Source organism: Idiotropiscis lumnitzeri, chromosome 9, assembly GCF_059441095.1.
Source record: "Idiotropiscis lumnitzeri isolate Australia: NSW breed Sydney's pygmy pipehorse chromosome 9, RoL_Ilum_1.0, whole genome shotgun sequence".
Taxonomy (NCBI): domain Eukaryota; kingdom Metazoa; phylum Chordata; class Actinopteri; order Syngnathiformes; family Syngnathidae; genus Idiotropiscis; species Idiotropiscis lumnitzeri.
In genome coordinates this window covers 9051504-9077384 of record NC_142399.1, presented here as the reverse complement: position 1 = coordinate 9077384, position 25881 = coordinate 9051504, and the positions used below count along the sequence as shown (strand labels likewise).

General features: G+C 47.0%; 1 protein-coding gene across 6 annotated transcripts in view; it reads right to left on the bottom strand.

The window, feature by feature from the left end:
* Positions 1-411: 411 nt before the first annotated feature.
* ebf3b (EBF transcription factor 3b) overlaps positions 412-25881 on the bottom strand; it is an 84049-nt gene continuing 58579 nt past the window's right edge. For 2 of the 6 annotated variants that reach the window (XM_088304286.1, XM_088304287.1), the window contains exons 9-16: positions 21998-22131; positions 21773-21899; positions 10587-10675; positions 5587-5652; positions 5216-5387; positions 4656-4841; positions 3772-3939; positions 412-2712 (exon numbers count right to left, since the gene is read on the bottom strand). In XM_088304286.1, the coding sequence (XP_088160412.1) occupies positions 2681-2712; positions 3772-3939; positions 4656-4841; positions 5216-5387; positions 5587-5652; positions 10587-10675; positions 21773-21899; positions 21998-22131 (974 nt within the window). In that variant the 3' untranslated portion in view covers positions 412-2680. The remainder of the gene's footprint in view (positions 2713-3771; positions 3940-4655; positions 4842-5215; positions 5388-5586; positions 5653-10586; positions 10676-21772; positions 21900-21997; positions 22132-25881) is intronic. The other 4 variants (XM_088304289.1, XM_088304288.1, XM_088304290.1 and 1 more) reach the window with 4 other exon arrangements.

The window sequence follows — 25881 nt, the reverse complement described above, 5'->3', positions numbered from 1 at the left end:
TCCGCGCACGCCGCTTGACATAATAAGCTGCGATATGCTGATTGGCACTCGGGTTGCCGCTGCTTAATTGTGCATTAAAAGGAAAGGTGGCCGCGGACATTGTTGCCTTGATGGGAAATTGACATTTTGTGACCTGCTTCTCGGTGCGCGCTTAGGACGCCAGATAAGATGCGCTCTTGTTTTTAGGGAGAACCCCCCCCCCCTCTACATGCACACCCCCCCCCCTAAACACTCCTCTCCTTCTTGTTTGACCCACTTGATGAGTATAGATTTCACAGTGCCCCCCCCCCACACTTCTCCTTTCAGCTCGCAAACTATACGGGGTTCAAAACGATAGCGGCTCTTATAGACAAAGGATAACCTTGCGCTTTCAATGTATTGATTCTTTATTAACTAGGTGGCTTAATGCAATGAAATGAGGGATTTGAATGAGCCCCATTTGGGGTGCTTTGAATAAGAAGCCGCTGCTGTTTATGAATGACTACAATGAGGCTTTGAAGCGGCAGGAGGATCTCACAAAGTCAGAGCGTGTCGTTGACAAGAGTGGCCGTAAGAGCAGTTTTTTTGGGGGGGGGGTTTCCATCTTTTGCGGAGGTTACACATTTGCACATGATTTCATCTCAGCTGTGTGCCTCGTCGTCCTGGTGGTCCGTTTGAGTGGTTGCTTACACTCAAGAAGTTCACGGTGTGGGGCAGTGTGTGCGTTTTATTTTTTTGTTGTTGTTGTTGTTTTCTTTTCTTACTGCAAAGTTTTAATAAAACATCATGTTTCCATTCCAAATGTTGACATTTTTAATGTTTCTCCCCTGTAAACACGTGTAAGCTATGTGGCAGAGTCATAAGTGATGAGTAAAAATGACTTCTTTACATTCTACAAAACAGAAAATAATACAACCACAAATGGAGCCTGTTTTTTTTTTGTTTTTGTTTTTTTTTGTTTTTTTTTTTTGTTTTGTTTTTGATTGGGGTTTTTTTCTCTCCAAGGTTGTCCCTCATGCACATTAGTCTCTATTGGAGCTTAACAACTATCATATGGGTCACAAACAATTTATTTGACAATACAACCAACAAAGTTTTCTCCAAAATGGTCTGTATAGATAATTTAAAATCAATATAAAAATAAACAATGAAGTTTGACTTCCCCTTTAAGAAAAAAAAACTGGACAAGAGAGTTTTGACGGATTAACACAAGTTTTTGAGAATACACATGAAATATATGCACATTGCATTTCATCAAATACAAAAAAAAGAAAACAAATGAAGGCAACATTTCTTGGCTGAATTATCTGTGCTGCATCACTATATTAAGGGCAATGACGATTAATACATACATAATGAAAAGCAATATACAAAATTTCAGAGATAAATACATTATTTATAGTTGATATGTTACAAAATTTCCCTCAGTGAGCGCAAGTGTGTGTTGGAACAGAAATATGACAATGAACTACTTTACGCCTACATTCTCGATGGATTTGCTTTTTTACTTTTTTTTTTTTAAGACATTTTTTTTTTGTGTGTTGATCTAAAAGAACATGAAAAAGACAGATGTATAAATATTTAGCACAAGTTTGGCAATATCACAATAGTCTACCATTTTTTTTTAACCACATATAAAACACATAAGGGAGTTGGAGCTATAGAAGGGAGAGACTGCTCCTCATCAACAAGAAACAGACTTCACAGTAGCCTAGGAATGCATTAATATACAGTGCTAGCAAAAAAGTTGAAAAACATGGCAAAACACACTTGCTTAAAAGGAAGCTCTAGACATGGAAGTACATCATATTCATCAACAGAGCAGTGTTTTGTACACATCAGTGTGCTTGTTGAGTCAAAGAGGATTTTTTTTTTTTTACCATTTGAAGATGATTGTTTTTTTTTCTAGCTACAATAAATTACAAAATTTAAGTTAAAATGCAGGAATGAAACATGGTACAACTTCCACCCGCCCAGCCCCGCCCCTACTTTCCCCTCCCTCCCTTGTAATTTTATGCTCAATTAACTACATTATATATCTCTTATAATTTCCAGTTGAAACTGTCTTGGCCCCTGTGTCGTTTGTTTTTTTTTTTTCTTTCCCCCCCCCTCACATTTAAAAATACAAAAAAAGTCACATTATAAAGACGCACCACTCTCGTGTGTGGATCTATTAAAAGAGAGTCAGAACAGGAAGGAAGGGAATAAAAAGAAAAGGAAAAAAAACAATTTTCTGAGGCAAACAAGTTCATTGGCAAATGTACTGTACATCAGTGTTATTTTTTTTTGTTGTTTTTTTACTGTACAATGGTGAGTCCACAGAGTCCCTTCCAGTATTGAATGTGTGGTCGATCGGACGGATCCAAGGCCGAAGCGCAAGCCGACAGGTATACAAAATAAACCCTTCATCATCGTGTGTCCTCGTCAAGGGTGATGGAATGAGGGGGCGGGGAAACAAACAAAACAAAACAAAAGTCCCACAGAAAAAGGAAAAAAAAAAAAATTACGGTTCCTCGTGAGATCCTTTTTCTTCTGCGGGGTTGTTAAAGTCATTTTGAAAAGATTCAGAACAAGCAGTCGACTATACATGGCACAAGCGCTTTTTTTTTTTGGCTGCTGTGTGCCAAGAGGGGTCGGGGGGGTTATTGGGGGCGTGTCCTGTGAAAGTGGTAGACTGGTGCTTGAGATGACGAAAGTGCATTTACATTGGAGGGACGACGAGGCCGGACATGGCTGAGAAGAAGAGGAAAGATGTGATTAGTCTTTCAAGCTTGGAATAGTTCTGGAAATAAATGCAATGAAATAGTGCATCTAAGTGTGTGTGTGTGTGTGTTTGGGTGCGTGTGTATGCACGTCCGCCGTTGCTGCGAGTGTTTGCCTGCAGCTGCGCGCCCTCCTAGTGGGCGAGACTTTGTTAAGCTCCCTCCTGCTCTGACATTTCAGCCCCCAGCACGCCGGCCTTGCTTACGTCTGATATTTCGACTCGGGCGTCGGGGGCAACGGCAAACAGCAACCGGCGCTCCGGGGAGGTGAAGACCAACTGACGCGGTCACTTCCCACAACCCAACGTTTTTTTTTTTTTTTTCTCTCAGGCCTTCTTAATCCAAACGTTCCTCTTGATGTACGACGACGCGCTTACGCTCTTCTCCGAGGAAGATTAGCCGCGATCAAAGGTAGCTTGCGCGATGGTAGCGAGACCATCTGCTCGGGGCGTCATTAGCGACTGCACCTCACCCGGAGAGTTTATATATGCTGCACTTTTCACACGTTTTAACAATTAGGCGACTACTGAAGTGCCGAGAATGATATATTATTATATTGCTGGGAGTGTATTTGTACAGTCATGGTTGGAATGCTTTTAAGTTTGCCAGCGCAGATGATGGCGAGGCATTGCTCATTAATTTCTGCACAACATGTATTAATAAGTATGAACGTGTTGCGAGATGAACTTTAATTTCCCACTTCATTAAGCCCAATGTTATTAATCTTGGGGCACGCACGCGACGGCTTTGCTTGTTTTCAAACCAATCACGTCGGTGGTGACGCGCGCACGCAACCTAATAAACATAATTACCGAAAACAATTCTGGCGAGCGTCTTCATCGGCGGGGATCGTCCTTAGCAAAGGGCAGCGAGGGTGCGCGTCGCCGTGCGTTCGGTCCACATGTGAAATGAGTCAGATGCGTGTGTATGCGTGGTGTGTATGCGTGTGTGTGTGCGTGTATGCATGTATGCATGTGATGTGTAAATTGGCCTGTCAAAATGCATATATGTGTAATGATTAATCCCTCACCAAACCGGACAGAGGCCTGAGCAGCGGTATCTGACCAGTAGTCCGTAGGGAAAGGATGAGGGGGTGAGGGGGGCTCACCTTGCAGTCCGTTGCCGTTGGCGCTGGTGCAGGAGGGGGGTGGGGAGGCCTGGGGTCGGACCACAGGGGCGAAGGCGCTCTTTTGTTTAACTGCGGAGACGACAGGGAGGGAGAGGGCAGGAGGGCGGGTGAGAGTGAGAACGTGCTGTGAGTAGTGCTTAGAGAGGGAGAGGGCAGTTGAGGTAAGGCTGGGCTAGTGTTACTTCAGGGTCGGGGGGCAGGGAGGTGGGGGCGAGGGGGGTACAAGATCAGTACTTACAGGCTCCCAACTAGCCTCAACAAATTTGAAATAGTCATGAGAAAATATTCTGGAAATTGATTGGCCAAGAGTGATGACTTACCTTGTGACAAAAGTTGAATTGCTGGCATTGAAATAAATACATCATGCGCTGACGGAGCTCTAGGCTCATCCCACCTTTCGTTTCACGGTCGTTTTTGCGTGATCCCGATCTAACTATGAAACTTATCCTCTTCACTCGACTTAAATGCGGCTTGTGGTTGAAGGTCCCCGGATTTGACTTGCAATTGAGCGATCAACTGCAAAACTACCAAAACCGATTTCGGGCATTGCGTATCACGTAAAAATCAATCAAAAAAAAAAAAAAAAGCATTTTAAATCTGAACTATGTGTGTTCCGAGAAGCACTTGGAGCGAGCCGCTGAAGGGGTGGTAATATATTAGCAGTAGCAGCAATGTTCTAACCCTGTCGCGAATGATTCATTGAGGCGAAAACAAATGTGGGAACTGGAATTCAATCAGCGGCGGTTTATTGCGACGGCGCCGCGCCATGGTGGCAAGCTACTCACTTCCATATGGGGAGTTGGCAGAGGATCCGTTGAGGAACCCCGGGGAGCTTGGCACTCCCAGGTTCATGCCGGCATTGCCGTAGCCATTCATGCTGTTGCTGACGGTGTTGTAGCTCGACTGTTGTGGGGTGCTGCTGGAGATGTAGCCCCGGGGGGACACGCTGCTGGTGTTCCGGCTGTAGCCCACTGCGTAACGAGGACGGGACGGGATGGGTGAGGGGTAGGAAAAAAAAGGACGCTTTGTTCATTATGCTTTTACCAGTGAAATTTACAGCCGCAATCAAATATATATATTTTTTTATATCAGCTCATACTGCAGATGGCACTTTAATAAGAACAGAGGTTTGAACTTAATTGGGGCCTTTAACGGCCTATATTGTTCTGGAGTCGGAGCAGTTACTCAAAAATGTGGATTTCTATCCATTTTATCATTTTAATGAGTGGAGAAAAAAAAAAAAGTACAAACTAGTCTGCATTTGCATGCCCGAGACCCCTGCGGAACCTTTCAGCCGCTGCCCCCGACCGCACGTTTGGGAGCCACCGAGCAGCACATCGCATACCTTGGTCGTTCCCTTGTGACTCAGACACGTTGACTGCTAGCTGGCTGCTGAAGGAGTTAACTCCCATCATGCCGTGGGAGGCTGTGTTGGCGAGAGAGGGGATCTGGTTGTGGTTGCGGGGAACGCTGTACAGGGCCTCGGCGATGTCGGCTGCCCTCTTCAGAATGATCTCCTGAGAAGCGCAGAGAGGGAAGCCAAAGGTTTTTTGAGTTTCCTTTTTTAACGCTGCGCGGCCGCTTTGATGCCTGCTTTACAGCTATACGGTTGCGCTCGCATCTCGCTCCAGATGGAGCGGTGGGAAAAATCCCCTATGGTGATGCTCTCGGTAAATTTTCTCATTTATTTAAGTACACGACGTTGCGGATACCGACCTGATTGTTGTGGGGCATCCCATACAGGGCCTCGACGAGGTCAGCCGCCCTCTTCAGTAACACCTCCTGATGAAGGGAGAATGGCGAGAGCAAATGAGAAAAGAGTCCACACGGCCATGTGAGGTTTTCCTGGCCGGCAAAAAAAATGAGTAGCAGTGCTGCTTTTAAGAGGCGCCGCGCCTTCATTTACACACTACTTTACTCCTCCCATGCATGCAGAGCGGTGAATAATGTTCCCTATCTTAATTAAACCGGCATAGTCCTTTAAAAACAACACCTCACGCCTGATTCCGGGCTTCCAGAGTTCAGCGCCGAGGCCCGTCTCCTCAGAACAATAAAGTGAATTAGCTGTGGGTTAATCTAGTTCTGTTGTAATGACATTAAGGAATTTTTCAATTAACCTCTTTGACTGGCTGCTGCAAAGGACTTCACAAATGACTTCCCATCCAGCAGGAGCTGGGTGCTGGTGCCTTGGGGACACGGATGCTCAGGATGTGGTCTTATCCATGTCTGCACGCTTGCCCCCGCTTGACAATGCGGATTAGCTGTGTTGCTTTGGCTCTTAACACCGAAAATGAGTTGGCCCCGGATCCCGGTTGGTCCCGCTCTGTTCCGAGCCGCGGGCTAGGTGGCGGCGCTTGGCCCGCTTGTCGCGTCTTTATCTTCCCTTTTGAATTTGCCACTTAACAATTAAATCCCTCTCAAGCGAACCAGACTGCTCGCTTTGCTTTTCGAATACAGGAGGGAGGTAATACGCTGTAAGCAAACCCTCTTGTCCTTTTTTCGAGTGCATTCGGTGCGACAAAGGCAAGTTGCAGGCGGGGCTTGTCGAAACGCCGCGCTTGTTGTCACCTGCTGTAAAAGCAGAGATTTGTTGACCGGGGCTCTTAGAACCCCGCTTGAAAGCAATGCAAATCTGTCAGCAGAAACATCTCAGATGGCGCTTGTTTTCTTCCCCACATTCACTGTGTTTTCTTTTGCGGGCCTCGGTAATTTGTCTGAAGTGTTCCATCGCTTGGCAATTGCGGTGCGGGATTAAGACGGCAGCTGCCGTAAATGAATGTAAACACAGCCTCGGTGCCTTCAAACAGCGGCCTCCAACGCTTGGCCTGCGTTCGGCAGGCGCGGCGTATGTAGTGTGTGCGCGTCGGCGTGTTTACGGGTCCTTTCATCCTGAGGAGCATATCTCGCGCGGCCCCTTGATTTATCAAGATGAATCACTGTAGAAGCCACTTCCAGCATGCGCCATGCTTTCTTATAGAAACATATCGCTTAATCCAGCCCAAGTTACCGGATGGGTGGTTCTTAGAATGGGCATTTACCTCTGAAATTGGTGTGTATGCTCAACGTTGCATGCATCTAGTTTGCATACAAATAAAGAATTACGCTTGTCGTGAGGCAGGTAGGCTAAATGAGAGGACCAGCTGTCTTGATGTGTTCTCATCAGGCAGAACAGATTTCTCCCGCGCTTGCTGAGTGAGATAAAGTGGCTTTCTTTCTCCTTTTGTCTGCGGTTAATAATTACCAATAATCTATTCTATCATATTTCAAGCTCTCCTACATGGCTCTCAATTTTAAGCAACAATTAAAGCAATTAAGAGCGTCTCGTACGCCAGCCATGTTTCATTCCCTGTAAAACGTCCTCCCGCTCCTTGTCCATATGGCACTTTGCAGCAGTGACATAAGGACAGCTTGGGAGGAGAGGAGAGAGGGGGAAGGAAAAAAAAAACGATATTGCCTCTCATCCTTAATCTGTCGTTTACCGCGTGGTGTCTTAACTAACCGAGCCGACTGGCAGGGCTATGCTTAAGTGGCAGCCCAGTCATATCCGAGGATGATGAGAAGTGCTGCACCCAATCAAGGACGAAGTTTGTTGTCTTCCGACGAGACGCCTTCATGCGGATCAGCTCACGCTGTGAATACGATTAGCGCGGAATAGCGTTCTGGGGGCATTTCCATGTAAATCTGAATGCTACTCCAGAATAAGTGTAATTGGCTTTCATGTCATGGAGACATATCAGAACACGGCATGCTAAATTGAAACAATTAAAGGCCTCAAATGATTCCTTTTGTTCGCTGACAAACGCGTGACCGATTTCCGCTGTTCTCCGCCTCGCTTTGCATAAAGGTCTCGTGTTCAACAACTGTTTAAATGGAGCTGCTCACATGACAGATCACCCAAGATTTAGACGCCGCCGCCGCCGCCGCCGCTTTCAGTTCGTCTCGCGCGGAAGGGGAAGTCATAACAAATGACGCATTGTCATAAAACAAGCGGGAAACGGGGGGTCTAAAAGAGCCCAAATGTGATTCTTAGAGCAGCACTAGATTAACATGGATGTTGTATTTATATGATCGCAGTTAATAAAAGAGGGCCTAGGTGATGTAGCTTGGAGTGCTAATGCCATTATAAAACTGTAAGGCAATTACTCTGTTAGCTCTAGCCCGAGGTAATGAATGCATTTAGAAGCATAGGGCCATTAGATGAAGGTACTTCAAAGAGCACAGGAAGAGAGATTCATTTAAATACATGGGTAATTGCTTGACATGAGCACATTTGTAATATTTTCTCCTGGCGGATTACGCCAGGAATTGGAAAAGAATGGGCTTATGCTCATTTTGGGGGGGAAAGTAAAGAATCCAAAGCAATCAGCTTAATAATAAAACAATATTGAGTTTCCACTTTTAATTTCATAATGAATCTAATTTGTTACAGAGGAGAGAAATTGAGTGTGATATAATGTGATATCCAGTCTATTTGTCCATTACTGCCAGAGGGCACAAAATGGTATTATAAATTGTCTTTTTTATATTATGAACAGAAAATTGTTTTATAACAAGATCTTAAAAAGGGGGGGGGGTGAATTCCAAAGTCTCTCTTCACTTAACGCAATGCCCGCAAACCAATCTCCTTTCTCATCACTTGACTGCTCACACTTATTACTTTCATATTCACCCTGGACTTTGCATTGAATTTTTATATCTGCACTCCTCCCACTGGGTCAGACTGTCATCTGCGATGTTGTCTTAGAATTACGAGGTAAACTTCAATCAGAGGCAGCCTCTCCCCCCCCCCTCCCAAACACCACTACCACTCTCCCTCCATGTTTTTTTTTTTTTTCTCTGTGTAGCAACAATATTAGCGTGCATCCCTCGCTATCCATGAGCACTCCCATATTGGCTTTCTGTCTCCTTACAATTACCACGTGTCTTACTGGTCCCAGGGAGAAGGCTGGTGGAAATCAATAGCGCAGTAATATTATCAACTGGAGGGTGAAGTCATGGGCGGGGGGGGGGTTCAGGGCGCGGCGGTGAGTGGGCTGGGTGTCGATTTGCCTTTCTGCTAATGCACACCCTGCGTCCTCCAGCTTGATCTGCTTTTTATAGAGTTTCCCCCACCTCACCTGCACCCAGTAATGGCCGCTCTCGATGTGCCGTTTCTGTTCTCATTCCAAATGTACATGCGAGCCCCGCAGCCGCCGCCGGCTCTTTTTATTGGGAATGTGCTTTTGACCCCCAGCGCTGACCCTCGGATGGCAAGCTTAACAATGACGAATCACTTGCTGGGATCATTTACATGCCCCCTGAACCCCATATTTGGGTCCATTAGAGAGCAAATCAAATATTTATGTTGTTTATTGGAAGTGCAGGGTTTCATCTCACTCTGTGATTGTTTCATGCAAAGGCTGGGAGACCGTGCTATATTAAGTATACACGCGCCCAGGAAACTAATCTCGGGTCCGGTGTCAAGAGCTGTCTCACTGCCAACAACACTTTGTATTCATGGAAAGAAGTCTGCTTTGGCCGTAATAAAGCTGTGTTTAACAATGTGCCCGTCTTTTTTGCAAAGACACTGTGACTTTATGGAATAGAAATAGTGCAGCCGCATTGACCAGGAATGCCCGCCGTGTTCACCAAAGTGGATATTAAAGGTGCTTTAGCTTATGGTCAGGGTTTACTCGCTAAAATTAGAGTCACATTTCATGTCAAGGTGTTGTGTCCCGTCTCTGCGGGGACCGAGTCTAATTGAAACACTTCATATAGCCGAGCGAGGGCTAGCTGCGATGCTCTACTTCTGCACGTTGCCTCGGTCAAACATCTTTAGCGACCACACAGTCTGGTCTTTATTAAATTGGCCGTTGGATGTTAATGATATTGCTGTGTTGCATGCTGGGACTTAATAGATAAGCTCTTCAAAGCTTTTACTGTGTTATTAAAACTCGAAGGTGGCCGCCGCTTTACTACACCGCTTTGAATGGGCCAATCGGTCATATTATTGCGCTTGACACATCTGGAACGTCACTCCCCAAAATGGTTACCGGCATGGTAGCAATTAGTGACAGCGCAGAGATAGATTTTATCAATAGGAAATGGAAGGAGGAAGAAAATCAAAGAATTGGAGAGGGGGCGGGGGTAGATTAAAAAGTGTAGAAGAATCAAAGAATTTCATCTCAGCAGGAGAATGATCTTCCTGTTCTAGCGCAGCTTCGTCAATATCGCCACCCGTGTCGGTGCCACGTAAGAGCATCTCGGACTTGATGCGGCTTTCAACTGCTTCGCCCGGGTTCGAAAGAAAGAAAAAAAACAATAAGAAAGCCACAGCATAATAACACGCGGTCTTTGTCTATTAGCGGCAGTAAGACGAGGGGGTTTACGGCACAGGGTTCTGTAAACAAAAGATTAAACCAAATCGAGCTGCAGAAAATGAAAGGAAAACATGAGCGGGGTAATGAGGGCGCAGACGTCGTTTCTGACCAGATTACCATCTCCACAGACTACTGGAGAGGAAAACGCCTGATTGAGCTATTTTACCGCACAGAGAGTTTACGCCTCTCTCCTCACACTAAACCAATGCAATTACCACGCTGGCTAGTGGCTAAGCCACATATGTGAGGCAAAGCTGTTCCCTTTTTAAAGCTGTGCTAATGTCGCTTTGTTTAAATTCTCGCGTTCGCCGCATCGCGTCACGGTAATACAGGTTTTTCCGGGGACGGCGGACTGACCTTTGGTAACCTTTCGGGGTCGCCGGGGTGTCTGGGGATGACCTTCTGCAGCCTCTGGAAACCATAGTCGATGGTGGGCTCGTTGAGGGCTGCACGAGAGGAGGGATGAGCGTTACAAGCCGTGGCGTTTTCGGGGGGGTTTACCCAGACAGGAAGAAAGTCATTGAGCAATCTGTTAACGTTTACAGTACAAAAGTCATTTCGGAATGGCTAATTTCAACAAAACCTCAGGGGTGTCAAATCGTTTCATGAAAAAAAAAAAAAAAGACGCAACAGCTCCGTGGGTGGCGATGGAAAATGACACAGTTACTGGTGACACTCGTGTCACAGAGTGTTATTCCATTAACAGCCGTGATGACCTACATCAGTGCCGCATCCTTTGCGAGGGAACCCCCCCCCCCTTTTTTTTTTTTTCCTTTTTATATATATATATATCTACTGTAGAATATTGACTACAGCTAAACGACAGAGCGGGCCTCTTTTAATCTAACAGAGCTTTAATAATCTGTGAAAGGCCGTCCACACATTGATCTAGTGTAAGCCGCTGTCATCTCACACTTCGCCACCGACTGTACCGCAACAGAGCGCCCGTGAAATATGGCGGCGGATCCCACGGAGCCATCAATCTTTCCCACCCCTCAAATAGTAATCTGGAGCACGAGGCATATTGGGCGATGAATCAGGACCACAAAGTAAATGAATCATAACCAAGACTTTGGTGAGAGCGGGGCCGCTTTACGTCTGACAGTCCTAATGGGTAATTGAAGGCTTCCTCACAGCGCCGCCTGGCTCTAAACAATCATGTGTACGCTCATAGGCAGGACCGGGCGAGGAGGGGAAGGGGAGTCAGCGAGAGGGAGGAGAGCGAGTGCAAAAGGGGGGGAAGCGACGACTTAATCGAGAACATCACTTCTCAATGTAGATATCATTTTCAGGAGAGTAACTCCGCCGAGCGAGGCGCTTCATAAATCAATGGCTTTCTATGGAGACTAATAAGAGGTGCCTGGCTCTATTCATTGTTCAGCCTGTAATTTGGCCCATCACTCATTACTCAGCTTGTAATTTCAGCATTAACACCGCACAGCCCGCTGAACCTGCTCGACACCGCAGAAAGGGAAAGCGCGTCAAACGTACGGACGCGCCAGGCGTGGAGACACAGTAGGAACATTTATTGCTCTTGCTTCCCCCCTTTCAACAAATCTAAATACACAACACACACACACACACACACGCACTCACTGTACCTTTGTGCTCCACTTGTGCACAGAAGCCCGGCTGCAGTAATTGCCAGCTCGAGCGTGATCAAATGCAGCAATTATGTGTTCAAGCATGGCCGATGCAGGGCGCTAATCGATAGCGAGGATCTAGCGTCGGCCGCAAGTACAGTAATGTGCAGCCTCATTTTCCCCCAGCTCACCTGAGTAACGTACACCGCTGGAAATCTAATTTGGCAGCTCATCATGCGTACCGAAGGCGACAAAAGGGGCCCGCCTCACCAAGTGGACAAACGCCATCGTCCCCTTAATAAAGGATTGATCTGCCGTATTGATCGGACATGACAAGGCAGTAGCGAGGAATTTGCCCCCTTTCCTTTGTTATTTCCAGCCTCATTCTTATCTATGCATTCGTGCACGCACGCACACGCCTGCGTGCGAGCGACCGCGCATCCGCGGCCCCGCCAGACCCCGCCGCTCAGTGTGATGTAAATTGTGTATGTGTAAAAAGCACTCCATAATCAGGCCATCCATCATCAGAGGCTGTCAGTGGGCGCTCTCAGGGTGATACATCACGCTCTCCTGTCCTCCGCCTCAGCTGGGGCCTGCTCCAGCCGCCAGGCATGCTGGGAACACAGCCGGAATGGCGCGCGCTACAGGAGCAGACCTCGGCCGGGAGAGGCGCTCGGTGTGACGTGCCTTTGCCAATGATAATGATGCCCGAAACGCAGCGGAAAGGCTTGTGATTCGTGTGATTGGGTGGATAGGATATCCTTAAAAGAATGCGTAAGTGCTCACACATGTGAAGGAAAATATGAAGGCGGCCGGGTCTGCGCACACGGCGGAGCCCGAGTCGGGCGCGGAGCCGGCGTGGCGTCGCTCATCTATCATGGAGATGATCTTTGTAACAACCCCGGCGTAATGAAATTGGTGACACGGACCGCCATCTGCTATTGATTTCATGCAAATGCTTGTGACAGCTGATGGAGACTTGCATTAGCGCTAAACGGCGCTGTCAGTTGATGAGTTGACAGTTTTGTAGTCGCGGCATGTACGCCGGCGCAGACAGACGCAGACAATGTCAATAATGCTGTAAGAGCCGCTGATGATATATACCGAGCGCTTATATGCAGCCGGGGAAAATAAATGGCGTACCTGCGCGTTGGTCGCAGATTTTTGTCCTCTCTAACAAAGATTTTCTTTCATCCTGATTGCTCCAGAATGATTGTGGGCTTTTCTTTTTAATGCCACACACAGTGACAGCATCCTCTTTCCTCACCAACTAACGCTCTCTCTTCCTTTTCCCACCTGAGTTTTTGGATAGTTGTCCACGCAGGATTGGGCTGAAAATCTTCAACCAATTTTTTATGAATCTTTCTTGGGGCTGCGTTCAATACTCGTGTGAAAAATGGAGAGACCTCGCTGTCAGCAGATCCTTAAAAAGTCTGAAAGTATATTTTGCAAAGTTGCACTTAATCCCTGAATCCACTTTTTTAAAATACCACATTACTGTAAACTTTTTTTTTTACTTTTTTTTTTGGGGGGAGGGGGGCAAAACCCCGCATTTGAATTGGAACAACTTTAGAATCTCAATTATTGACATTTATGGAAATAATGTTGGTTGACACAACAAAGCAAGCAAGTTGTTTGCTCGAAAGCAATTTTCTGATGTTGTGTTTCTTTATCTTTATGTTGGGAGTACAATGCAAGGAACAAAAGCCTTTGTGGTCAAATGCGGAAAAAACAATTTTCACAGCAGCAAAATTTTAAATATTTATTTTCAACTTCAAATTTTATCAGTTTGTTGCACTGAAATTTTGAGTTCACCCAACTTTTTTTTTAATGCATTCCAATGATGTCAAAACAAATAATTGAAATCAATATTTCATTTATCCTAGATGCATGTATAGAATATCAATTTTGTCGGACTCTCTTACAAAATGACATTGCTTGTAAGCTGCAATCCCTCAAAAAGTGTTTTTGTAACATATCAAATATAATCACAACATATATTTTAATGAGCTCTTATTGTCCGCTCCTGTTTGTTGCAACAAGACGTGAATGAGAGGTCTTTGATCAAAATGGCTTTTAAAATGTCTTGTAAAACTCTTAAATTTGACTTCCTTTAAACCTGCAAACATTCTCTGCCAACATTTGCAAGTGAACCTCAATTGCAAAAACAATCTGGCAAACCCACAAATTGGGTGTCTATGACGGTGAATATTTAGTTTGGCCTTGGTGGGGGGTTTGCGCTCTATTAACTGCAATTGAAGTTTTACAATAGAAAAAAAAATATTCAGATTGTTTTTATTTCCTCATATGATGACCAAATTGATAATAGTCAAGGGTTGGGGGGGGGTTGTGGATGCCTCAGCGCATCCCGCCCCCCACCACCCCTTTTCGTGAGGGCTTTCAATCGCTGCATGGAAACATGAAACCCTCCACAGACATCCCATAAATCCTGCCCTGGGTGGGGAGTCTAGCCAAGGGGAGGGGGAGGCTGGGGATAGAGGGGAGCTATGATACGGGTGGTGGCGGCGGTGGATTGTTTCGGTGGGGGGTGGGGGGGGTCGTCGTTTTGCTGGCACGTTCCAGTCACGCCCGCTTCCCGGCCCGCGGCCAATCAATACCACTTTCCTGTTTTAGAGGTGGGTAATTATGAGGTGGAGAGATTGTGTGACCTCTCACCCCTGCTGCATTACTCGGCTGATATTAAGATAAATTGCCTGATTTTGGGTAAACATATGCTGCAATTCAAACTGTCAGCACTGGTTTGCTCAGGGATAATTTGTATTGATCTCCTGGCTTCTTCCCCATTTTGCTTACTGACCTCACGGATAATTAGAGAAAAAGAGACACGGGGAGGTAAGGCAGGACTTGCATTTGAATACTTTGTAGAGCAGATGAAGAGCACAGGAAAGCGAGCGAGGTGGGGGGGCGACATTATGGACTAATAGAATTTTCATTTTCTTGCTCATCTTCTGTTCAAATTTCGACATGTTTCACGCTCTGTTCAATTACATCGCTGGTGTTTTTTTTTTTTGTTGTTGTCACCCCCCCGCCCCCCCAGCTAGTCATACAGATAAGAAATTGAATTGTTGAACAGAGCTTTTTCCACAGTTTAATATCCATGATTATTAGATTAGAAGACGTCTGTCACATTCAACGGATTATCACAAAAAGACCCGCGTGTCATTCCCAATGATTCTGTCTTTGAGGAATGCTGTTTTCTTAAAAGTTTCCTGACCTTCTCGCTCTTCTGCGAGCACATGATCAAGTTTCAGAATATGAGGAAATGGAATGCATGACTCGGTGTGCAGCTGCGACCATATTGCTTCCAATTTTCAACGTTGCGCACGCGTGCGAGAGCCCGGTGGACGGGCTCCAGCGGAATTCCTCAGACAGGAATGCGCACTTCCCGATCTTGTTTTGATCGCACGCCTTAATCGGCCCGCTGAACATTTCCTTCAGAACGCTAAAAATGGCGAGTCCGCGCCGCAACATGGCCGACGTTGGCAGCGCAAAGTGCTGACATGGCGACGCGCCGCCATGCGCCCTCGCTCCATATGGAGGCGAATTGAGCACATGTTTCAGCTGACAGTATCGGGACATAAACATAGGGAAATGTTTGAGCAAAGCAGTAAATTTAAGGGAAATGGTTCCTTGTTAAGTCTATGAGGCTGAATGGAAGCTTGCACCGCGTCCTAGCATTCCTGCCAGCCATTACAGCTTATTACGATAACTCTATCTTTCCAGGAGATAAAAACCTAGCCTTGTTGCCATTTGCCAGCTATTACTTTCGCTAATTATACTTAACTGCTTCGAGCTTATCTCCACTCCTCCTACACCATTGAGCAGTTATTTTTTTTTTCTTTCCCCTTAACACAAATTAGAGGTGGAGTGGGAGTTGGAAAAGGGGAGAGACAGATAAACAGCACAGGCAGAAGTTCATTCAAGTGTTATTGCATTTGTGACTCGTCAAACAGTGCAAGTGAAGCCTCGGAGGCACCTGCGCATCTGTTAGGAGGATGTGGCTCAGGAACAGCGTCGGCAAACATACAGTAAAGATCTCATCGTATTGGGCTTCACTGGAGACATCCGCAAAAAAATCAAATAAAAATGGGCGTTTACGCCGGGTTACTGGCGAGGGATAGCAGTCGGATGTTGGACGTGAAAAGATATCCAGATGCCATGCTTTTGGACTCCACAGTCGAAAATCGGCGCAGAGAGAGAGCAGAAAAACACGCATGCAGATGAAAATGGCGTTTCAAAGCAAGCCAAATTGGAATTCTTCACTGCACACCCACGCAAGGCAAACCTCATCTGCTTTGACACTGACCATATCATCTCCATCCACTGTTGCCAGTTATCATTGAGTGATTCCACCTCCAGCAGCCTCAAGATGAACAGGAAATTAAAATTTCAAAGATCTGCAGTTAAGATAAATCAATGGAGAGAGATCAATGTTCATTGAAATTTCATGAACTTTGAGCCGATACAGATGGAAATACCGAGACAGTTACACTCTGCTGCTGATATTGCTCCTGCAACAGATAAAATGTAATTAACGCGGTTAAAAGGGAGCAACCATACAGATTGCACATCCATAATTTCGCGCCGCCTTCACTTCTCTCGTGTTATTAGAAAGGACCAAAAGACACCTGTTCAATCCTCTTGAATGACATCTCAAGTATGTGTGCCACCTCTCTGAGGACAACGGCGGACTTTCGCACATTACCGGCCAACAGAAATCAAATGGGTTCCCTTCACAGCTGATTGCAAGCGCAAATTAATATTGTAAAATGAAGATCAATACATGGACGGGGCACGGATCGATGGCGGCTAAATTACGACTGCGTTTTCCCCCTCATTCAAGATGAGTTGTGTTTTCCTCCCAAAGTCAATACCACGCTGCCTCCCTCATTCATTTCTCAATAAACTTGCCGATGAATTTCAATCAAAATGCGGCAATGGCGGAGAGGAGGGAGCGAGGGAGGGATGGAGGGGGTTGGAGTTCTTTTAAAGCCCGCTGGGTGTGGATCGCGCTGAAAATGGGGCAAGAGGAGGAGGAAGAGAAGGGGAAAGGATCCTCGTCTATCAAGATCACCCCCCCTCCTCCCTCGCATGCCTCTCTTGTCTGTCTTTCCAGTGGCAGGCGACTGATGGCGGGACTTACTAAGGACAATCCATTCTCGGAGCCATTACAAAACACACCTCCAACGACACTGGGGGGCAAAAAGTGTGTCCAATTAAAATTAAATCAATGAATACCATCCTTTCGTGTGGGAGAAAACATACAACCATGCTTTCATTTTCCTCCCACAATGCATTTCGCACAGAGATGTATTAAAAAGGTGGGGGGCAGGGGGGGGATACATGGCCAAGTACTTATTTCAATCAATTTCCTGGAGTCGGATTTCACAGGTCACTTGCTGATAACATGCGGTGGAATAATGCCCACAGTGTGCTTCTCAAAGCCTACCTGACAAGCTGCCTGACAGTGGGGGAGTGCGGCCACGTGTCACGTCAGCCCCCTAATTGGACACAAGGACCTTCCTCTGTGGGACCTTGTCGCGCTCCACGCAAGCTCACAAGGCCTTCAAACGACGCCCGTCTAGCTTGGCAGTCGGAGTCCGCTCCGCTCCCGCCGAGCCGGTGCTAAATACCCCGCTTGTAATGAGACAGGCAGGTATGGCTATTGGATAACACGGCTTGACACATGCTACTCGGCTCGTGCCAACTGGTTACAACCCACTTGGCTGTGGCGATGACTTTTTATAAATGCCTGTTCAGTCCGCTCTCATGGCAGCAGTTCATCGCCTCCGGTCAACTTCGATAATAATAATATTGTAAATGCAATTTTGCACACCCCACCCCCCTCCCGTAAGTGCTGGCTGTTTACATGCCTTCTTGAATGCCTTTGATTGAGGCATATCTTTGCAGTAGGCCCCACCCCATCACTGGGCGGCGTCCGATGGCGGTTTCCGAACCCAACCCTTGCAGGACAGGAAATGAAACGGAAACGCCGCATCTGATCAGCTGCTGAATCTGCGACTTCAAAGCGTCTGCAGGGTGGAGAGGAGTCCTAAGGATAGGCCCGATTTACAGAACAGCGCAGGACTCCATCAGATAAAAAAATGTCCAAGACTATATAAAGTTTAAGAGTGGAGCAGACTTCATTTGAGTTGTCTGAAGTATTTAGCTAAACTGTACCAAGCTCTGACTTCCTTCAATGAAATATCTCTCCAACATTCTTAATAGAGCAATGACAACGACTTTCAAAGGGAAAAAAAAAATCAAGCCCTCGTCCTCAACGTCTTCGCCAGCCCAATCTTGCTTTTCCATCCTTTACTGGACTGACATTTCCTGATCCCCACCTCTATCGAATGAAGCACACATGACCCCTTTGTCCTTATGTTGATGAATGACTGCCTCATACCCATTTTGTCAGATTTTGGTGCAGTGGAGTCGATAGCGTCACCTTGACGAGTAAAGTTTGTGATCCATCAGCCCTCAAGGCTGTCTGGGCTCAACTAAGGCCTGGCAAGAGCAGCTCGCTGCATGGGGCATCTGCTCCATCCAAAATCCTTCAACCAGTGCGCCGCCAGCCTGTGAGGTCGAACGAAACGCGCCTCTTATTACTGCCGCTTTACAGTGAGAAGGGGAGGGAAGCAAAAGAAAAAAAAAAAAAACACTTGACTTGTACTAATAGCCGAGAAGCCATGCTGGTCACCAAAGGTCTGAAGACGAAGCACCCTGTCAGTGCCCAGCTTGGGAAATTAGCAAATAATGTTCCCTTCCCCCTGACAAATGTGTGACAGCTCGCCTTCGCCAATCATCCTCTCCTAACGTTATGATGCATGTCCTGGATCCCCACTGGAGGATACAAGCGAAGTTTACTGACCCTCAATTTACCCATGACAAATGGGGTCCTGGTAAATGTGCGTTTTCTAGGGCGCGGAAGGGGTCCATTTTAAGCAATCCTGGTTATGTGGATGTCACTGATTAGGATAAATAGAGGCTGAGTGTGTTAGGACTGCTCGCAGCAACCATATTACCATGGGCCTGCATTGTTGCCCCTGGAGGGGAACGTTCGTGAAAACTTGGCCCTGATAGAAAAACCAAAAGCTCTGATGCAATTAGGAGATTAAATTGGATAAATTGTACAGTCGGGTTTTTATTTATGATTTCCTCGTTGATACAGTGCAGTAACTGCTCCGTAAAAAGGTTACAATGCTGCAAATGAGGTTGAAAATGTTGTTTTAAAAAACAAAAGAGGATGGTGGGGGAATAAACTCTTGATCACACCAGGCTGCTCTCGTCGCGGCGCTTGATAGAGCATAATAAAGTATCGACTCGGCGTACAGCTCGGACTTTCTCCTTTTGATTTTCTCCAACCTTGCTGACAGTCAGTTCTACCGGTCCTGTCCTGACCAATGGATAACCGATACATGGATTAGACAGAGGACAAGCTGGCAATCTCCGAAGGGACAACACTGTGTTGAAAGGGAAAAGGGATAGACTGTAAATTAGCCCGCAGGACTTTTCTTTTAAAAACATCTGGGGAGATATGAGCTCCTCCAAGACGTCAGAAACCGACCTAGTGAACTCTTATGCCTTTTGTCTGCTTGTCTCGTTAGCGTTAAAAACGTCCACGAGGAAATGCCAGCAGGAACATTCGACACTGCGGGGGGTGCTCTCTTTCGCAGAATGGATTGTGAGTTTTGGAAGTGGTTTCGGGGTAATAACCTGTGTGAGGACGTGCCCCTCTGCTATTTGAGTTGACTCCGGATAATTTGTGGTAATTTCTTTGAATTGGGTGACTTACATTTCCACAATTAGGGAGGCGGCGCGAGAAGAGCCAACTTGGAAAAGAAAGTATGAAAAAGGCAGTGCGCTAAAGCCACAGCTGGGGCCGTAAACCCTGCTTGCACCTTTTGTATGAAGAGTCTAGATCTCCCCCTCCGACCCCCACACGGCATATATCGAGTCTGTACATCGCTGAAGACAAGAAGCCTCAGACCTCAACGCTTCTGCAGTTTCAATGTGCCAGCCCAACAATTAGTGGAGTCTGTGAAAAATCAAGCAGTCGTTCACAAGTGTCAATCCTTGTGAGCCGCACGGCGACGGCAGGAGCAGAGGAGCTGGACCTGTTCACTGGCGACTTTCTCTTTTAATTCACTAATCAATTGTACCACCATTGCCTCCTGGGGCAATTGTATCCTTAGACTAACTGGAAGTGAGTAAGTACTGAGGGACGATGGAGTAAGAAGAGCGGGGAGAAGAGAAGAAAATCAACAAAGATAGAGAAAGGGGGACACGTTTCCTCGGTAAAACCTGATGGTAATCATCCCAATCCGCTTAGCCTCTGTGACTAATGGGGTCTGTTCTTTAGGGACCTGCCACTTTCACCGGGGCGCTATAGAAGCCATTAATGTCTTAACTTATACACCTTCTCAAGGCTGTGCGCTAACACACACACACCCCCCTCTCATGCACTCCCAGGCACACATGCGCTATCGCGGGCACACTACACTCCTGTTTCATTATCCCGGTGCCTTGTTGGCCTTTGCTCCGCTCCTGCTAGGGAGGTTAAATGCAGGAGAGCTGGGCCAGACTGCACGGTTGGAGGAGAAGGGGACGCATGGCTGAAGGAGGCGATGGGTTGCGGGTGGGGGTGCAAGAGGAGGGAGGGAAGGGTCTTGATGAGAAACAGCTGCCCCAGGATGGAGGGATCTGGGTGGGGGGGGGGGGGGGTGCAGGCCCCCACTTTGCAATTCTGCTGCGCTCAAGGCCAGGGCTGCACTTGAGGCCTGGGGGTGCTGGCAGTGATCGGGGTGGGGAGGTCGCGGAGGTTGGGGTGGTATGTTTGAGTGAGAATGCCTTGACGCACCCCTGTTTCATTCTGTCCATCAGAGCTGTAACAGACAGAGGCTTCCAGGTCAGACGGGCTGCGACCCCCGCAACCTCTGTCTCCTCGGCAATGATGACAGATAAGACCGCCACTTCCTTCTGTTAGCCAAGATAATCACATCCCCTTTACTTTTTTTTTAAGTGTGACACACTCGCACAAGGCACACACCTTTCTTGCGTGTTTGTCTTGTTCCATATTTCTTTCACGCTGCTCTGGTCAAACCGAAGCAAAGGTATTGCATTACCAGTCTCATTTCTTCAAACTAGAATGGAATATGAAGACTTCTGCCAAGGGACCAATAATCATAATTTGGATCAGCCCCCAAAAAAACATTCTTTGCGACCCATTTCCTGCACATGTTTGAATGTCGTCATTAAGATTCCCCAAAAAAGTGAACAAAAGTGAGGGGGAAAAATGAAGTCTTCTTCTTTCTCTGCCCTCCACCAAGTTGCATCGAGCAATTCCTGCCAAAATCCTGCTCACAAACAAACAAGTGGCATGGAAAACATAAACCACCTTGGCAGAGGTAACTAGAAAGGCACTCAATAAAGTGCGACGAATCCTTGGATCCGCACCTTTATCCTCATCTGCACCAAAATTTTAATGGCATCTTACTTGGCCCATTCCCCAGCCGTCCACGAGGTTTTACGCTAGCTTTAGTGTAATCCTCCTAACTAGGTAAGAGCAAAAACATAACCCCTCCCCCCGCCCCCACCTCACTTCTGCAAAATCGGCACAATTAGCAAGTAGAAACCTCGTATCTGTCTCGTATCAATCCAGATAAAGACAATTGGCAGAATGAGTCATCCTGACAGCTTGAGTTTAACAGAGCTCGGCAGCGACCTTGCACGCCAGAAGGTCAGAGTGGGGGGGGGGGGATCGGGTTGCACCGCTCGAAGCCCCTCCATCAAACAGCCTTTTACTTTTAAACAGTGCAGATCTTGCACATTTTACATCCAGCCAGGCAAGACCTTGGTTAGTTCATTACCGCCGGCCTGACGGTTTTCCGTACCACGGCGAGGGAAGACAAGACGAAAGAACAAGAGCTTTTGACTCACCAGTGTACACAAATCTCCCGGGGGCACCTTTGCAGAACTGCTTGGACTTGTAGGACAGCGTGACTTCCACCACGCCGGGGATGTGCCGAGGTGGTGTCTGGACGCGGATAGCGTGGGGAGTTATCAGCTGGATTAGAGAGCAGGAGAGAAGAAATAATGAGCCCTCTCCAATAATGAGGAGAGAAACCCCGACACACTCAATGGAGATGTTCCGCCACATTGTACCTCACTCCATACGAGCATGGTGCCGAAGACCACTTGTAGGCCGTCAAAGAAGTTGTCCCCTATGATGATGACGGTGGCTCCTCCAGTGGTCCATCCCTCGCTGGGGCTGATAGCCTTGATGCACGGGGTGGCTGCTTATCCAAGACAAAGAGAAGAGCAAATTCAGCACCCGGGCATTGACGCCTCTCGCCCGTTTCCGCACACACACGTCACTGCACCACCTCCACGTCCGAGGCCCTCGCAATGACATATCATGGAGATTGCCCCCCCCCCCCCCCCGGTGAGGAGTGAAGGGGGGGGTGGCAGTGAGAAGAATGATGGATTTGTCCTTTAAGGCACGAGAACCCAAATCATTTATCAGCGCGCTGGAGTGGTGTAGTTAAGCAGACCCTTCAAATGGTTCACTTCACAAAGGCTAAACGCCGGGCTCGGCAGGAAAATGATTTGATGTTGCAAATGATGTGTCAGGGCAAATGTAGCCATCGGAATTGATTAGGCGTGCGCCGGCGTGTACAGTAAGATTTCAAAGTTGGAGTCGCGTCGTAAATTAGTCAAGAGTAGAGGCCGTTAAAGTGGAAATGACAAGCTCAAGCTTTGCTGCTTCACGTTGTTTCATTACCTTTTGTTCTGCATACGCAGTACAGTGGCGGGGCGCAGTCGGAGTAGTTTCAGGTTTCATAACGTCGAACGCGCTTCATGAATTATTCACACGGATCCCCCCCCCCCCTTCAACCACCACCATCCTTTGTTTTTGGTGATCGATTCAATCCATTTCATATTGTTTATTATTACAATGCTTTTCATCTGGCGTGACTTGGGCGACACGGCTCCGCCATACATCAACAGTCTGAGTTGTTATTATAATCTAATTTGAGTGATCTGGCGCCTCACATCCACTGTCATTTGATGCATTACCTTAATATGGCGCTCGGCACAACACCGTGTTTACCACCGAAATAGCATGACAGCTATCCATAAAGCAGCCACATCAAATTTAATCTATTTCCATCAATATCTTGGAATATACAATGAATTGCGCGCGCATTTCCTCACAATTCTGACTGGGTTCTTTTTCTTCCCGGGCTTCTAAACCTCTATTATCCTTTCCATCCAGTGAGTAAATCACAGTCGGCCCCTTGTTGTATGGATCACCTCCGACAAGACATCTCCCTTTGTTTGCCTTGCTGTTGGGCCTGTTCGGGTCATGTTTGCCGTCTCTCCCGGCCCATAAAGTGCACGCACACACATCGGTACTACAGGGAATCTGACTTTAACAGGCGCTGTTGACTTCATGCTAATCACCTCGTACAGATTTTCATTTGTGAGGCCTGGAGGAGTGACATTTGCTTTCCTTAATTGCGAAGCGCGGCGTCTGAAAGAGGACCAACCCTCTGCGGGCACGCCGGGCCCCCCTCTGAGGGCCTGACCTTCATCAGTGCGGACGATTACAGCAAATAATTCACCCTTCAAAATTACTGTAAACAAATTGACTTTGGGGATGAGAGCAAGCGTGAGGAGGAGTGGGCGGGGGTGGGTGGGAGAAGGAGGGGGTGGGTGGACCTGATGGTGACTGTGACTGTTCGGGGGCAGCTGCAGCCTAAAGCCGAGCGACGGTGGCGCAAACACGTGCGCGCACATACAAACACACCTACGCCGCCACCCACGCGCACACACACAGCGACCCGAGGAGAGACAGTGACTGGAGCCCTAAGCCGGCCGCCCTTCTGCCCACAAATTTGCATACGTCTCAATGCGCAGACAGAGCGGGGAGCATGTGCTGAATGGGGACCGTGGCAAAGTGGATTACACAGTCAGCGCCGGCGATCTGATGACAGACACGCACAATAACCCCCCCCACCCCACCCAGCCATAGCAGATGATAGGCATCGTGAGGAGTGGCCTGAGTGGAAACTTTGCGTTACGGCGCAGGAAGACACCGGTCTTCAGCCACAAGACCCCCCCCTCCCCACACACACACACACACACAACCCCCACCCACCCACCAAATCTGCTATCAATTAAAGTCTTAACTTCGAACCATCCCGCCCAGACCTCACAGTTTACCATATGAGGACGTCAAAACTGATCCGAGATCTGAGCTTGGGAGGTCGCGCCTCCGGTATTGTGACACTCAAACAGGTCTGATGTAGCCCCGTGAAGCCGTCCTTTGTTCTGCCTGCTGAAATGTGTTGTAATTGTGCTGTGGGATGTCCAGATGGTCGGTTGATAGTGCAGCTGATGGGATTATACCTTTTACCTCTCCCTGGGCCATCTGTTCCCTTTGACTCTCTCTCTCTCTCTCTCTCTCTCTCTCTCTCTCTCTCTCTCTCTACTTCCCTCTGCCGCTCAAGCTCTCTCTGCCTCTCCTCTTCTCGTTTCCCTCCATCTTTCCTCTCTCTCTTTCTTCCTCTTAGGCCCAGCAGTCTGGATTCACTTGTCTTTATTGCATAAACCCTAACAGCATTACAGCCACTTGGCATGCAAATGAGGCAGGCGCTGCAGGCTCTGTGCTGAGTCTCCTATATTGTCTGGGGCTCCATAATGGTGAGCTACGGAACGTGTGTGTGTGCATGATGATGATGATGATGCAGCGTGTGTGTGTGAAATACTATTTGTGAGCATGTTTATGCATCTTTAAGTCTGACTCTATACATGTTTGAGTGGCAGGCAACCGCAAAGCGCATTTGTGTCTGAATGCATAATTTGCTTGCCGTGTGACAGTGCGCGCACAAGTGGGGGGGAAAAATACCTAGAATGGCACTCAGCAGCGCGCAGGACCTCCGCCAAGGCCCGACAGTCCTGGTTTGGATCGGTACCAAATTGTTCATAGATAGCCACCTCCTCCATAGGCCTGGATTTTGTCAGCAAGATTAATTTTTGGCATTATTGTACCCACTGGGGGATGCTATGAATTCTTTTGGAAGGTCACAATTTTTGAGGGAGATTCAGTTTTGTTAATGTAACAATACACCATCTAAGATTTTTTATATTTTTTTTAATTCATAAGACAAGTCAAATTTGAGATGCTGGTGGTGGTGATTTTCACATTTTAGCGACATGGGACTCAAAATATTAGAAGTCGCTCTTTGCAGTACAATGCAATCAATTTTTTTTTTTTTTAAATATGATACATAAAGTTGCATTGGTTTTAATTAAATTGTGGCGGTGTACCGTAATGCGGATATCTACCAAAAACAAATCAATGGAAACTATCTGACTTCACAGCCTGATTGTTTTCTGTACATACAATATCATAAACTATTTTAGGAAACATTTCTGGTCGTTTAAGGATTTAAAAAAAATAAATATTTTAGCAAATAATTTAATTTTTTTGGCCCCGCTCCACTAGATTGAATGGAAACAAGTATGCTCGTTAAACAGGGCTAAAAACATAGCCTCAAAGTCACATGGTGAAATCCAGGCTATTCCCCCATTTGGCCAATAGGGGGCAGCACCTCTTGATCAATGCTAGAGGCGCAGATGATGCAGGGAGAGGGAGAGAGACTGATGCTCCTCTGCCTCAGCCACACAAGGCTCAGTCACTGTGCCAGCCGCATATCTGAGGCTTCTCGCCTTTGTGAAATCCACAGGAAGAATGTGTTGCTATTTAAAAAAAAAAAATGCCTGCCCACGAGTGTCACGGCACCTTTCTGGACATGGCGGGAGTCTCAGAGAAACAAAGCGCATTTTATATTAGCAGAGAGAGGGAAGAAAGGAGGGGGCGGGGATGGTGTTGTGGAGGAGAGCTCACACACACACGCACACAGAGTCAAGCATCAGGAGGGTGTGTTAAAGTTATTAGACAAAAGACGTGTTCAACTGCGCGGTTGACAGTCGCTTCTTTTCTCGCTTTTACAGGGTGTCACTCTGCTGCTTTGAAGAGT